The sequence below is a fragment of the Elephantulus edwardii genome, unplaced genomic scaffold (genome assembly GCF_000299155.1).
Source record: "Elephantulus edwardii isolate Elephantulus edwardi_28Jun2011 unplaced genomic scaffold, EleEdw1.0 scaffold00263, whole genome shotgun sequence".
Taxonomy (NCBI): Eukaryota; Metazoa; Chordata; class Mammalia; order Macroscelidea; family Macroscelididae; genus Elephantulus; species Elephantulus edwardii.
The window spans coordinates 1,567,533-1,581,413 of record NW_006400013.1 but is presented as its reverse complement, the minus strand read 5'-3'; the positions used below and the strand labels follow the sequence as shown (position 1 = coordinate 1,581,413).

At 42.0% G+C, this 13,881-nt stretch overlaps 1 protein-coding gene across 1 annotated transcript in view; it reads right to left on the bottom strand.

The window, feature by feature from the left end:
* The window catches only part of RAB8B (RAB8B, member RAS oncogene family), an 87,147-nt gene extending 73,600 nt beyond the window's left edge, over nucleotides 1–13,547 (bottom strand). The window contains exon 1 of the mRNA XM_006899610.1: nucleotides 13,340–13,547. Coding sequence (XP_006899672.1) covers nucleotides 13,340–13,463 — 124 coding nt within the window. The 5' untranslated portion in view covers nucleotides 13,464–13,547. The remainder of the gene's footprint in view (nucleotides 1–13,339) is intronic.
* Nucleotides 13,548–13,881: the final 334 nt, after the last annotated feature.

Genomic DNA, 13,881 nt, shown 5'->3' with positions numbered 1-13,881 from the left:
TAAATGTTTATGAAAATTAATAAAATATAATTATAGGAAAAAAAAAAAAAGCCAAGTGCTGTAACAATGAAGCCCCAGGGATGACTGAGCATTGTACAGCTGCCTGAATTTATTTTCCTCCCCTCAGTGAATTGGGACTCATTTCACACATATCTGCACATACTTATTTTAGTGTTTCCCAAGTGCCAAAGATACTATACATGTAATAATGAATTCTAAATTTTCAAAGCTAAGCAAAAATCATTTAAGGAAGTTACTGCGATCCTTTTGTCAATGATGAAATGATTAAATAATTTTCTCAGGTTATAAGAAACAGTCAGGGAGTTCTGGTGACCTACTGGGTAAGGAGTTGTCCAATTCAAAGGTAGGAGGTTAGAATCCACAAGCTGCTTGCTCCACATAAGAAATGGGCAATCTACTCGCATGTGATTTATAGCCTCTGAAAATTACTTGGGAGGGTCAGCTATGAGTAGGAACCAATGGACTCCACAGTAATGACCTTGACTTTGATAGGAAAAAGTGGAACCAGAATTTTAACTTGGGGGTTTGTCTTCAAAATCCAAGTCCATTTATCAACAGCATGTTATGCTATTTTGAGTTCTTATGCCTACTTTATTAATTTTGTTCTTGAGTCCACTGATTATCACTTAGGACTCAAGTTTCAGAAGGGCCTTTAGAGTGTGCGCAGCACAATGTTCTCTTTTTACATATGGAAGACACAGAAGCTTGGTAAGTTTAATACCGATTTGCTGAAAGTCATATAATAAGAACCATTTCCAGGGCAACATACTGCCACTTTTTCCTTTGAGGGCCCTCAGTCTTCTTGCTTCTGCTCTTTGGAACTGAGAGAAACCAATGGCTACTTTATAAATCAAAAAAGAAAGCAAAGTGAGAGCTCAGGGGCTCCCCTAGGATCCAAGGCCATGAGTTTTTGCAAATATGCTTTTATGTTAAACTTGCTGCTCCATCAACCTAACTGCCTTCTGGCTCCAGGTGGCATTCTGGAGGTCCAAAGAAATCAACTGTCAGTCACTGGGACTCTCAGGAAAACTACCAAACAGGGTTTCACAAACAAAACCCAGATACATTTTTGCCCTCAGAAAGAAAAAGGAAAAGACAAGCTAATGTGAAGTTGAGACTTAATTTGTTAAAGGAAGGAAGCTTGCAATTAAGTAGCTGTTTCCCAGTACATTGCAGTCTATCTAAGCCTGACAATATACAAGTACAACAACCCAGTGGCCCCATGTGGAGAGGCAATGCTGAGATCACCAATATAATTAGTTTCCTTTCCACAAAAGACTTGGGTTCATAATTAAATTCTGTCCCCTCCTGCCCCCACTCTGTGTGCAGTTCTGAGTGCTTCCTAGGGGCAGTGCCAAACTTGGCTGGGTCAGGAGCCAAGAGGCAACCCTACACCAAAAGCCCACTGCCCTCCCAATGCCAGCAGGCAACTGGATGAGGTTCCGGGGGTTTGCCAAGAGAGAAGCTGATTTCATTTGCCCACTCAAAGCGCCTCAGTTTATAGAGTCGTTCCAGACCACTGAAAATGACCTCTCCTACTGGCTAAGTGCCCAACACACAGAGTCTCACAGAAAACCCAAGACCCAAGTCTTAGCTCCTTTACTTAATGAATTGAGCAAGTCAATTACCCTCTCAGAATGATAGATTCCTCATGGAGAACACTGAGCTAGCTATGAATCCTACTCGACTAGATGGCACCAAACAACAACCTTGGATGATTATTGACAACTTTAAATAGTTATGTAAGTGAAAGTACTTTGTAAACTGTAAAAAAGGCATAAAGGCATGAGCAAAGGTAAAACGGAAGTGATCAGGTCCCTCTAACCTTTTAATTACTCTCCTGCATAAAATCTGTCAGTGGCTCTCTACTGCTCTCAGGATGAAGTCCAGACATCATTGAAAAGCCCTTCCCAATCTGTCCTCTGTTCATTCTTCTGCTTTACCTTTTGTCCCATCCCCTCTTAATCCCAGGCTTCATCCAAACCAGGGTCTCTCTGAGGAGTTCCTCCAGAGGCTGTGCTGTCTCTGGCAGCCAAAGAGCTGTTTTGCTTGAAAAGCCCTCCCTGACTCACCTAATTAATTCTTCCTTTGGGTTGAGATTTTAGCTCAGATGGTATTCATTTCCTCCTAGAAACTTTCCCTAACCTCTTCTCTATATTTTCATAACATCTTGCATTTATCCTGTTGAAATCCTTATCATCATTGTGTTAATGTTGCACTCTCTTTCCTCTCCGAAAACACATGGGCTGGAAAAACATTGGTGACTTAATGAGTGAATTTAGTAAAAAAGGACAATGACTACGTGTTAGATACTATGAGTGGATTAATAAATCACTGCCCTTTTCCCTCTGGGAGGTCAGAAACAATGAATAAAGGGGGTCTTGAAGATCTGATTCAAATCCCATCTACCTCCAGCAGCTCCTTTTTACTGATTGGGAGACAAAGGTGCTAGCCCAAACTCAAATGGCTAATCTATGGCAGAGACACACTTAGAAAGGCGCTCTCTGCCTCTTCTGACATGCTAGACCATCAGTGTTTTCTTCCTAACAAGAGGTGCGATAGAAGAGAAGAGAGACTGGAAACCAGAGGACCAACGTTCAGGCTCTGTCACTGACCCGAGGCAATCACAGCAGCTCAGGATGCCATCTGTCAAGTGGAAACAGTAGCAGCACACGGAAACAGCACAGCCTTCCTATTATTTCATGTTACTTTTACCCTATCTCACCAAGATTTAAATGAAGATAATGAGAATATGTGATGAGGTCTTACAAATCTCTTCTCAGAGAAAAGATTTTTACCGCTTCCAAGTAGTTCTTTTTCTGGCCAGAGTCTACTGTTCAAGACCAGGCATTTTTAGGCGCAGGATTGAAAAACATCACCCAGTTGCTATAGCACTACCAAAATACTAACCAATTTACCAGATGAGCACAGGCTTGGCCTGTATTAACTAACGCTATTACATCTGCCTTCTGTCTCCACGTCCTCAGCACATTAGCATCCACCTTCCGAAAGAACCCTCACCCATGGTCACTAACTGAAGAATCAAAGTGTCAAACTTGGAGATCGACTTGATTTCATATATTTTCAGAAAATTCCAGAGAGACTCCAATCATCGAAGCTCGCATTTATTTGCCTTTCATAATGAGAAAATAGGCCTTGTCTAATTTCTCAGGAGGTGCTTGTTCCATGACCAACTGGAAGCATGCATCAATTTTTTTTTTCCAAATGAATCATATACTTCATTTTCAATAGTTAAAGAGACTCTTGGTTTGGGAAAAAACATTGTGAATCATATAATTAAATATAATTTATATATTAATTGATAACGTTAACTACAAATTGAAAACGTATTGGCTTTTATCAAAATGAAAGGAATAAAATACACTTCTGACACAAAAAGAGAATCCAATGCTTAAACCACCGTGCTCTTGTGGCTCCTTTACACATGTTATATATTTATACATAGACTAGAAATATAGTCATAATTATGCTGACAGGTTTGCATATAACAGAAAATGTTTATATATAAACATACAATGTAATTAAATTTATATATATTAAACTATCATGAAAGTTTTGTAGACATTATCTTCTTTTCCATAAATTTTTTGTGTTCCTTTAAGATTGGAAAGTTCCATACAGTGGAAAATAAACAAATTAAGATATGTACTAACTCAAATTATTTCATTTATACACCTTGGTCTACACATAACTGTTAATTTTTGGTTTTGATCAAGCCATGTATCAGTTTTTATTAACTAGTTCTAGACAAAAATAAGGGAGCTCTGGTGGCTTAGCAGTAAGGAGCTGTGCTGTCAAAGGCACACATGGTTCGAACTCAGCTGCTCCGTATGAGAAGAATGGGCAATCTCCTCCCGTGCAATTACCTGCCTCTGAAAACCGGCTGGAGGATCAGCTATGAGCTAGTTCTGACTGGATGGTACTCAACAACAACAAACAATATAATAAGCTTAGAGGTAAGGAATTACACTGCCAACCTAAAGGCATTCAAATCCAACAGCAGTTCAAATCTAGCAACTGACTCCCTAGAAGAAAGATCCCCTTCCTCACAACTTACAGCCCCTGGAAACCTGCAGGAGGGTCAGCTATGAGTTGTTTCAAAGGTGCTTGAACAAAATAAGCTAGGAGCACCAGTCAAATGTCACCATTAATTCTCCGACAATTTTATGCAGCAGTTTCTAACTTTTCACCAAAAAGATTTCCTCATCTGACAAGTAAGAAAAGGGATTAAACAAATTGCAAAGGAAACTGGAGCAGAGGATAAGACATTATCTTCATTGTACTCCTCTTTCCTCCCCTCTCCAAACTCTGGTATGGTGGCGTTCTGATGGACATGGACTGAGTCTTCCCCAAAATAGAAGAGTCAATCCTCCATAAAGAATTCAGTTTGCCATGCCATCTCAAGATTTTATTCAAAGGCCTTTAGGAAAGAAGTAAAAAAAATTCCTTGTCAAAAGACATCCCCAGCTACTCCATTCAAATTCATACACAATAAACAAAGTACAGCAGGGTTAGTCACTGACATCTCACAATTCCATGTTTTCCTTTTGTAATGGATTTTGGAGAGAGAGAGAGACAGAGAGAGAGAGAGAGAGAGAGAGAGAGAGAGCACGAGCAGGGAGATCAATGTTTTGCAAACACTATTATAGATAGGCAGATACTATAGCTTTTAAAACTTGATCCTATATCTTCAGAAGACTTTCCTTCCACTTTCTACATAAAGAAAATAGCTCTTTTTCTCACTGCCATTCAGTCAGAAGTGACTTCACAGCTGACTGAACCTCCAGTGAGTCATGAGGCAGCAAACTGCACGGGAGGGGGTCGTCCCATGTTTCTCCCACGGAGCTGAGAGAGGTGCAGCTTTTGCAATGGCAGTGCAACCCTCTACCAACTACACCACCAGAGTTCCTCATGTATTAGTAAAATAATTACTGGCAAGTTCTTTGCAAAAAATACGTATAATTGTAACGTGGTGTGGAGAAGCCACGGCAATCCCAGTTCTGCCGGCAGAAAGCTGTGCAATACGACGTGTTGCTTAACCATGCTGTGGTTTGTTTTTATCACGATGAGATGGGATTCCAAGCTTTTGCAAAGTTCTCTAAAATCCTGCAACGTTGTCCCTAGGCTGCAAGTAGCACAGCCATCAGTATACATTAGCGGCTGAGAGCCTATAGCTGATGAACACGGCTGATGTGCAGGGTTTTAGCATTTCCCCTGGGAGCCAGGAATTAAAATTCTGAGTGGAGGAAGAAGAGAGCACCCTGGAAAATGGCCAAGGGTTCAGCAACAGGTAAATACCAAAGTGTCTAATTAAAGCAATGCTGAATGTTACAGGTAGGACAGCCAGAAGATACTCCCTCACAGCCAAACAGCAGGTTCCCGCAGAAAACTGTTTCCACTTCCTTGTGGCACTTCCCAAAGAAGTCCCATGTAACTAAGTAACTCAAAGAAAACAGGCTTTTCATTTCTTCTTCTAAAGGTAATCAGGCACCTACTTCCTCTAAGGTTCTCATTAAGTCAATTTACAATAAAAACCCAAGAGCACAAGCTGAACATGTGAAAAGGACTCATCTCAGAGGGATCCAAAACTGATTTACCAAGAATATTTTTAACACTAAAATTAAACAATAAAGTTGGACCTATAAATTAAAAAAATAGGTAGCCCTAAAGCTACCTATAAATTTTGTAAAACAGCAAACATACAGGATGCTGGCATGGTTTCCAGGCCCCCCCATCCCCTGGCAGACACTATCAATCACAGCTCAGAGAGGACCTCAGAACTCCCTAAAACACAGTACTACAGGCAGCCACGACAAGTCAGTTAGAACTGGCACTGGTGTTGGAGACTATCTCATTCCAGCTTTGAGCACTCTTTAACATTAAACAATGAAAAAACCCAAAATCACTGCCAGTGAGTCAATTCCAACTCCGAGCAGCCCTCCAGGACAGAGGAGAACCACCTCTGAGACTATGAAGCTTCACAGCAGCAGCAGATTGCCTCATTTCTCCCCTGTGGGACTGGCTAGTGAATTCCAACTATCAGCGCTTTGGGTAGAGGCCCAGTGCTTAATCTGTTGTGCCACCAGGGCTCTTATACACTGAAGTGAATCTTCATGGAAAGTCGCTTTAAGACAGTTTCAAGGCTAAAATAAAAGCTTCACTTAAGCCCGAAAATAGGAATCTTTCTTCCTTGTAAGGAGGACTGAATGTTTAACTGCAAAGATCAGTTCTTCTCTAGATCCTATGTTGTTCCAATGAAATATTCAAGCAGTTCTATATAATAAATGTGCATTCCCCCCCCCCCTTGTTTTTTCTAATGGGATTTGGCTTTATTCAAGCAAATGCCCAACTCAGCTCCACTCCACTCACTCAGCTGTCACTCAAAAGAATTCTGGGCAGAACGGACTCAAATGCATGCCCATCTGCTAATTAAAACTGGGCATGAAACTGTTAACAGGCATCTGTTGCATTGTTTCAAGCTAATGGGCAGAGACAAAGCTGAAATGGCTCTTTTAATGCAAACCCAGTGATTTCACTCATTTTCTATTTGGTATTTATGTTAGTGGGGGTTGGAAGCAGGGAGTTAAACAGCTCATTATGGAGACTGAAAGTGAACTGTTTTTCATATTCCAAAGCAGCCTTTAAAAACAGATTATGGAAGGATATACAGCATTTTGGACATAGAAATACTACTGTTGAGTAAAGAATTCAAATGGAACTTTTAGTATTAACTCCAACATTGTCAGATCTTCCACAATCAAATAAAAGATAACAGCAGTAACTAACATTCATACATCACTTTAGAGCTCATATAGTTTTTCCCCAAACATTCATCCATCCAGTCAATTAGTCATTAAAGACAAGCCTTGGAGATTTAAGAGGAGAATAAGACTTGATTTCTGCCCTGGGGAACTCACAGAACCCTGAAAGGTAAGTACAGTGTTTTAATCACTATTCCAATGAGACTAAGGTCCTAGAAGGACAACTGAATCACGTAGGGCCACGCAGCAAGGAACAGCAAATGTCAGAGGAGGAGCGAGAGCTGACTCCACATCCACTGCTCTGCCTAAGTCACCATATTATCTCCCTAACCAAGCATGAACCAATCTATCAAATCTACCTCAAAAAATTAAAATAGTTTATGGCTTTTTCATGCAAAATCCAGCCCTGATCCATTTTAAAGTACTGTTAACTGCTGTACATCCTGGACCATGGTGACCATTCAGTAAATGCACGGCTCATCAACCTATCACTAACTCTTATTGTCAAAGACTCCTTGTCTTGGTGGGTCTTTTTTGTTTTTTCTTTCTTTCCGTTAATTGCTAAATTATTTTCATTTTTATGAGACATTTTCATCATGCCTTGAAATATGAGGAGGTTTTCCAGTATGGCAATAATAACGCTGCAGCTGAAATACAACTGCGCCCTTAGAAAAGATATATGTCGTCCAATTTGCCAGAGTCCACACTACTCCCTAACGCCTCCCATTCTGGGCCTGTTCCCCTTTTTCACAGTTCCTGTCTCTTGAGTTTGCAATATCTAACCTAGATAATAATAAACTGTTGTCTTACTTTGAATTTCCCATTTTAGCTTTCCATGGCTACTTACATTTCACAATCTAAAAATCTATTTCCCCATCTTCACTCCAATCCTCTTTACCCCATGTATCTTTCCCACAAACTTTTCTCACTTCGAAAATACACAAGGAAGCTGGTGCCCAAGACAGTGGTGAATGCAGGCAGGCAGGCAGGCAGACCTAGACTAGCACCAGCCTCAGGCCAGCCAGCAGCTGCTCTGAGTTGGCGCTACAGTTCTTTCAAGATTCAGTTATTGCGCTCAATTCAAAACCAACTCAATTTTTCACTGTATTCAAAGATCAAACTCATGTTTCTCAAAGACACAATATTCAAACTATTTCTTTCCATATTTCTCAGTAGATCTAAATAATTTTGGTGCTATTGCCAGGAGAACCTCCTCCTCAAGTTGCTGCCATGTAGAATAGCTAGTGGGATTCTTATTCAATCACTCTTATTCTTAAGACATAGCCATGTCTGTCCCCAGTACTTGGTTTCCTTGGAACATTAATATAAGACATGTGTTTAACCTTTTACTCACAAGTATTAAATCCTACTTTTTCTGAAATGGAGTTGCTCTTAGAGCCTTCACATGAATTGCAACAGGGTCGTACTTAGATGGAAGTCTACTGACAGCTTTGAAAGAACACAATGACATTCAAATAAGGCATTATGTACAAAATGTTCAATTTGTAGTTGCGTGTTCCTTGCATATTTTTGTTTGAAAAATTGAAACCAAGGAATATAACTGTGAAAATTAAAGTCAACTCGTTCTACATATCTGGATTATGTTCAGCCAAATGTTGATATCATCTTGGATAAAAATGTAAATATGACAAAGTTTGTTTTGCAGTCAATAAATCTTGATAAAAGCTTTGAATTGCTACCAACCCAAAACAGTTTTTCATTTGAAGCAAGGGTCAGCCAACTCTTCCTGTAAAACGCCTGTTAGCAAACATTTTTAGGTTGTACAGGTCACATATGGCCTCTGTCACGCAGTGCTCTTTACTTTCTTTGTGAGGGTATGGGGGTGTTACTTTCCTTTTTTTTTAACTCTTTAAAAATGTAGAAACCATTCTTGGCTTGTGGACTGTACAAAAACACATCTGGCGCAAGGGCTACAGTTGGTCAACTTTTGATTTTAAGTAAAGTGACCCTAAAAAAAAAAAAAAAGATGCAGCAACATTCTAGAATGAACACTGATGTGATGAAATCTTTGTTGTTGGTGCTGGTGAGTGTCGTCAACACTGACTCAGGGTGACCCCATGGGACTGATCCACAGTGTCTCCTAGGCTATAAACTTTACAGGAGCAGATCATAGGGCCTTCCTCCAGTGGAGTGGCTCTGACTTCTGGCTAATACTTGGTCACTGCACCAGCAGAACCCCTTTTGATGAGACTAGCCTTCAACAACAACCAGTATGCTGCTAGGATTTCATTCACTATTCTGCACATAGAAGGGATTTTAATAAGCAGAATGCACTTTGATCTCCTAACCTGAAATTATAGACGCAGAAAGAAAGGGCAAAGGACAGCTACGTGTTCAGTCATCCCAGTGCGAGCTCTTATAGGACTTGAAGTCAGTGCATAAGTATTTATTAGTTCCCCAAACAGACACAACTCATCAAGTAGGAACCCTTTAACTTTCTTCACATGTGTACAAAATCTAATTTTCTGCTAAGAGAACTGACTTGAACTTATGGACAGGAGCAAGCTGATCAGAAATAGCAACAGCTCAGTGCTTTGAAAAGTAACACTGTTTTAGATTTGGGGTTTCTCCAGAGGTTCTGCTACAGCCATCTGTGTGACTCTGAGGACATCAACATAACCTTAATTTTCTTTCTTACAGAATTGGGGTAGGTGGATGTGACTACACTAAATAATGAAACCATCCAGGAAATACCCTAACAGGAAGAAGGGGGCAGGGACAGGGAGAGAAGACAAAGAGAAGATTCAATTGTCTCATTAGAAGACAGAGCTGGATTTTCGTCTTTACTTCTACCAGCTCCTTGATTGGGCCATTCCAAGACGTCAATTCACCTGCATGTCAACACAGAAAAACACCCCATTCTCATGGAAAATAGACAGCCTTCCTTCTCAGAAGTGCCTTCTCCTAATTCTCTTAATGTTAACACTTTACAGACAGAATTAAACGTGAATTTTGACTAGGTTTTGGTGGTTGGAGGGTTTTTTACTTAAAAACACTTTTTCCCATTTCAAACACCTGAACTCAAAGGCTCACTAGTAGCCTAGTGCATAATGTATTGGGCTGCCAAACAAAGGTCAGCAGGTTCACATCCACCCGCTGCCCCCAAAAAAGAAAGATAAGCAATCTCTTTGCCTAAAGATTTTAAGCCTTGGAAACCCAATGAATCGTAATCATCTAGACAGCTGTCAGTGGGTCTGGGGCTTCAATATTCCATGCTGTTGTTGCTGTGTATCACTGAGTTGGAACCGACCCATAGCTGACCGTCCAGCAGGTTTTCAGAGGCAGTTAATTGCGTGGGAGGAGATTACCTATCCTTTTCCCATGGAGAAGTACTCCGTGGTATCAAATATTATCTGAATAATGGACTTGAAGATCCTCCATAAGCCAGATGAAAGAAAATCTATCCCACAGCAAGCCTTAAGAACAGAAAGACAATGACCATGAAAGACAATGAGGGGATGCAGATGTGAGAAAAAGGCAGCCAAAACCTTGGAGAAGTGAAAAAGAAGAAAGTATCGATGAGACAGCTGCATCTAGAACCAAAATGCCTAATGTCTCCTTCCTGCCTTCATGGCAGGACTCCTATTAAAACATTGCCTAAGATGATAGGTGGTGTTCCTTTTAAAACTTTTTAAACTTTGACAAAACACAATTAAGGCTTAAAATGCATTTTCATGGGAGGAAGCAGAACCGCATACCTATCTACCAAAACATACACAAACCAAAGCGTTAAGAAATGGATCTTTCCGGTGACGTAGACCTTATCAAGTTCTGTCAGCAGTGCTGTGGGAGATCTTGTCAAAACCTAGTCAGAAAAGCCCAAGGAATTCTACATGTAGGTATTGGCGAAATTAACTATGACTTGAGAGGAGATGGATCATCAACTCACACCTCGATAATTTGGGATCACTTGGAGGTGAGAGGAATACATATTGCTGCTAGAGACATTAACACACCAAGTCTCTACTGGTAGGCAATGAAGAGTCTGTGAGGCTTTTCACTAGGAGAGAGTTGATATCTGCCTTATTTTCCCAGCGTAATTACAACTGAAAAACATTAAGTTTCAGGTATATAAATTCTTGTGCTGTTTGAAGGTAATGTGCTACCACTTCCTTTCTGAGCTTTGAGGCTAGTAAGAGGGTTGGGATTTCCCCTCCTCTGGGCCAAATGAAGGCAAAGCTCTTCTTACCACATCCACCCCACAGAAAACATAAAGGCCAAGATCTTGCATGAAAGTTACCCTATTTAACATCTCTCTTCTATTCTAAACTGTTTCAAGACATCAGCTTCCACGTCTTAACAACTATAAAGCTCCACAAAACTCACACTTCAAGAATTTTTTTAAAAATCCAATTCAAAGAAATATTTGAATCCTTCAGAATGAAAGATAAAAGCTATGTTATGCTGTGTTAAAAAGTAGTAGACATTCATACAGGAAATGAAGGACATTAATTAAGGCAAAAAGAGAGAGAAAACTAATAGAAGTATTGCAAACAAACAAAAGGTCCCCAGGAAACACATGATAAATAGCTCCAGTGATTCATCCACTCTTAGGCCAAGAGAATACTCTGGAATGGTCACACATAAAGGAGTGGTTTTGCATTTTAAAATTAATGCCTTTGTCCATGTTTTCCCATATAACACGCCCACACATAAAACTCACACAGCATACACAGGAAAATAGCACATGATGAGGTGACACTGTTTGTAAAACCCATTTAAGAGGCGTGTTGTGTAGTTCCTATACCAGCACCCACCAAATCTCTTAGGAATATACTTGAGAGATGACATTTAAAATCTGCATCCTCAGAGAAGAAAAAGTCCCACTCAAGACTGACTGCCAAGAACTTGCAGCTCAAACTTCCCTAATCCCAGACATCACTTCTGATCGCCCAATCCAAATCGAGGAGGTCAAAACAAGCAACAAAACACAATCTAATACTGACAGTGTATTCTATATCTAAATATTCTTGGGGGGGGATAAATTACGCTTTAAACAAACAAGTATCTGAAACACACTTACTACCAAATAACTAATATTCCCCAACCAAGAAGTGCATAGTAAAATGCATTATAGGAACCACTGGAAGGGGGCCTGAAAGAGCTACTAGCAGAGGCCACAAACATTGCCCAGACAACCAAAAGCTGAGATTCTTAAGATGCTTAATTAACTGCAGCTATTTAGAGAGGGAAATTATGTTAGGGTCACTTCTATAGGCTGCTTAAAATCAGCTTCAGTGTGTTCTTCAGTTTATGGGAAATTCAAGGTCTTCTTTACCGGAATACAATGGTTTCCACCACAAAAGCTGGAGGGACAGCTCCCCCAATCAAGATCAGAAAAAACCCCTCTTAAATCAATTGGAAGTAATGGGGGAGGGGAGAGGAGGAGAATGTAATACTGCATGCTGGAATTCTTTTAACAAGTAATAATTAGAGCCAAAGCAAAACATACAAGGAGGCAGAGAGCAGGTAAGATCAATTTGTTGCCGGAGAAGTTCTTAAACATTTAAGTTCAAGTACTGAAAAACTGAGAAGTGTGGCTTCTCAGGAGAGGATGGCAAAGAGGTGAATAGTTTCCTGGCCACACCATTCCCCAAAATCAATTCCCTTAACATCCATTAACACTCAGTCAACTTCATTTTCTACAGACATTATTCCATCATTAGTCACTCTTTGCTCTTTCTCCTGCACGTGATCCAGAGGAAGCACAAATTGGTAACCAGTGTTCCTAGTGACTGAGGAAAAGTCCCACTCTGCACTGTTTCACATTTCCTCCCTCTTTCCTTTTCGGCCCTCTTTGCTCAACCGCTCTTTACTACATACCCTGTTCTCCTTTCCCTTTCTATTTCCAACCGGGATCTCCTTTACTTTCTCCACCCGGGATCCTCAGTCCACCCTCTGGTCCCCTGGACTCGTCCCCACCTGCAATTTTCTTCTGCCTCCTCCCATGACATCTCCGTGCAAACCCACTGACAGTTCCCTCTCCTCCTCACCTCCAGATCCCTCACTCCACTCATTCCATTCCCTCTCCACTGCCTGATTCTCATCTCTCTTGTCCCTTGTGTCCTCTGTCCCTCTACTTCACGTCCCTCCCATTTTCCCCAACCCTTCATTTTCCCCTTCATATTTCCTTCCTCTTTCCTGTCTTTTAATCCATTTGCACACCCACTACCCTCTTCCCTCTTCCTCAAGAGATTTCTTGGGTCTCTTCACTTTGTCCTCTAGGACCCCTTCCTGTCAGCCTCTCAAATCCTCTTATTTCCCCAAATATCTCCTAGTCCTTGTTCCTCGGGTTCCCGTTTCCCGTCCTTTGCCCCCAAGTTCCTCCTCTTCCCCAAGTCCCATGTCCTCGCCCGTCCCTCTCTTCCACGCGTTCGCCCTCTCTCACTGCCCTCACCCCACTGCTGCCCCCAGATCCTCTCCCCGGGACGCCCAGATCCCCGCCTCTACCTTGGCCCCTAGCTCCCGCCCCCCATTTCTTAGCCCCCAGTCCCAGACCTCGGTCCCTCCCTCACCGATGGTGGAGATAAAGGTGGTGTTAAAGGCGTCCTCGGAGAAGCGGAATAGGAGGCAGGTCTTGCCCACCCCTGAATCGCCGATCAACAGCAGCTTGAACAGATAATCGTACGTCTTCGCCATCTTCTCGCTCCGGCCTTCTGACCGGGGAGCGAGAGGAGGCGGCAGAGAGAGGCTGGGAGGGGGCCGCGGGCGAGGGGGCGTGCCCGCCAAGCCGCCACCGCTTGCCCCGCCCCGCGCCCCGGGCCCCGCCCCACCTCTGGGAGAAATCCTGCGCGCCCCGCCTCGCGCGGCCAATCAGAGAAGGCGTCATCGCCACCGTCCGCGCCCCAACGCTTCATGGGACTTGTAGTTTCCCTCAGGAGTCTCGGGCGTGCCCGGTGAGGGCTGTGCGGGCCGCACTGGTGAATAAAAGGACCCGCGTAGTGACCGGGTGAACCCGGCGTTTCCACCAGAGCTGGAGGGGAATCCCCGGCTCTGACTCTAAGCATCGTGCTGCCGGAACCTAATTTCACGGTTCCTTTGTGTGCGGGCGCCTTTC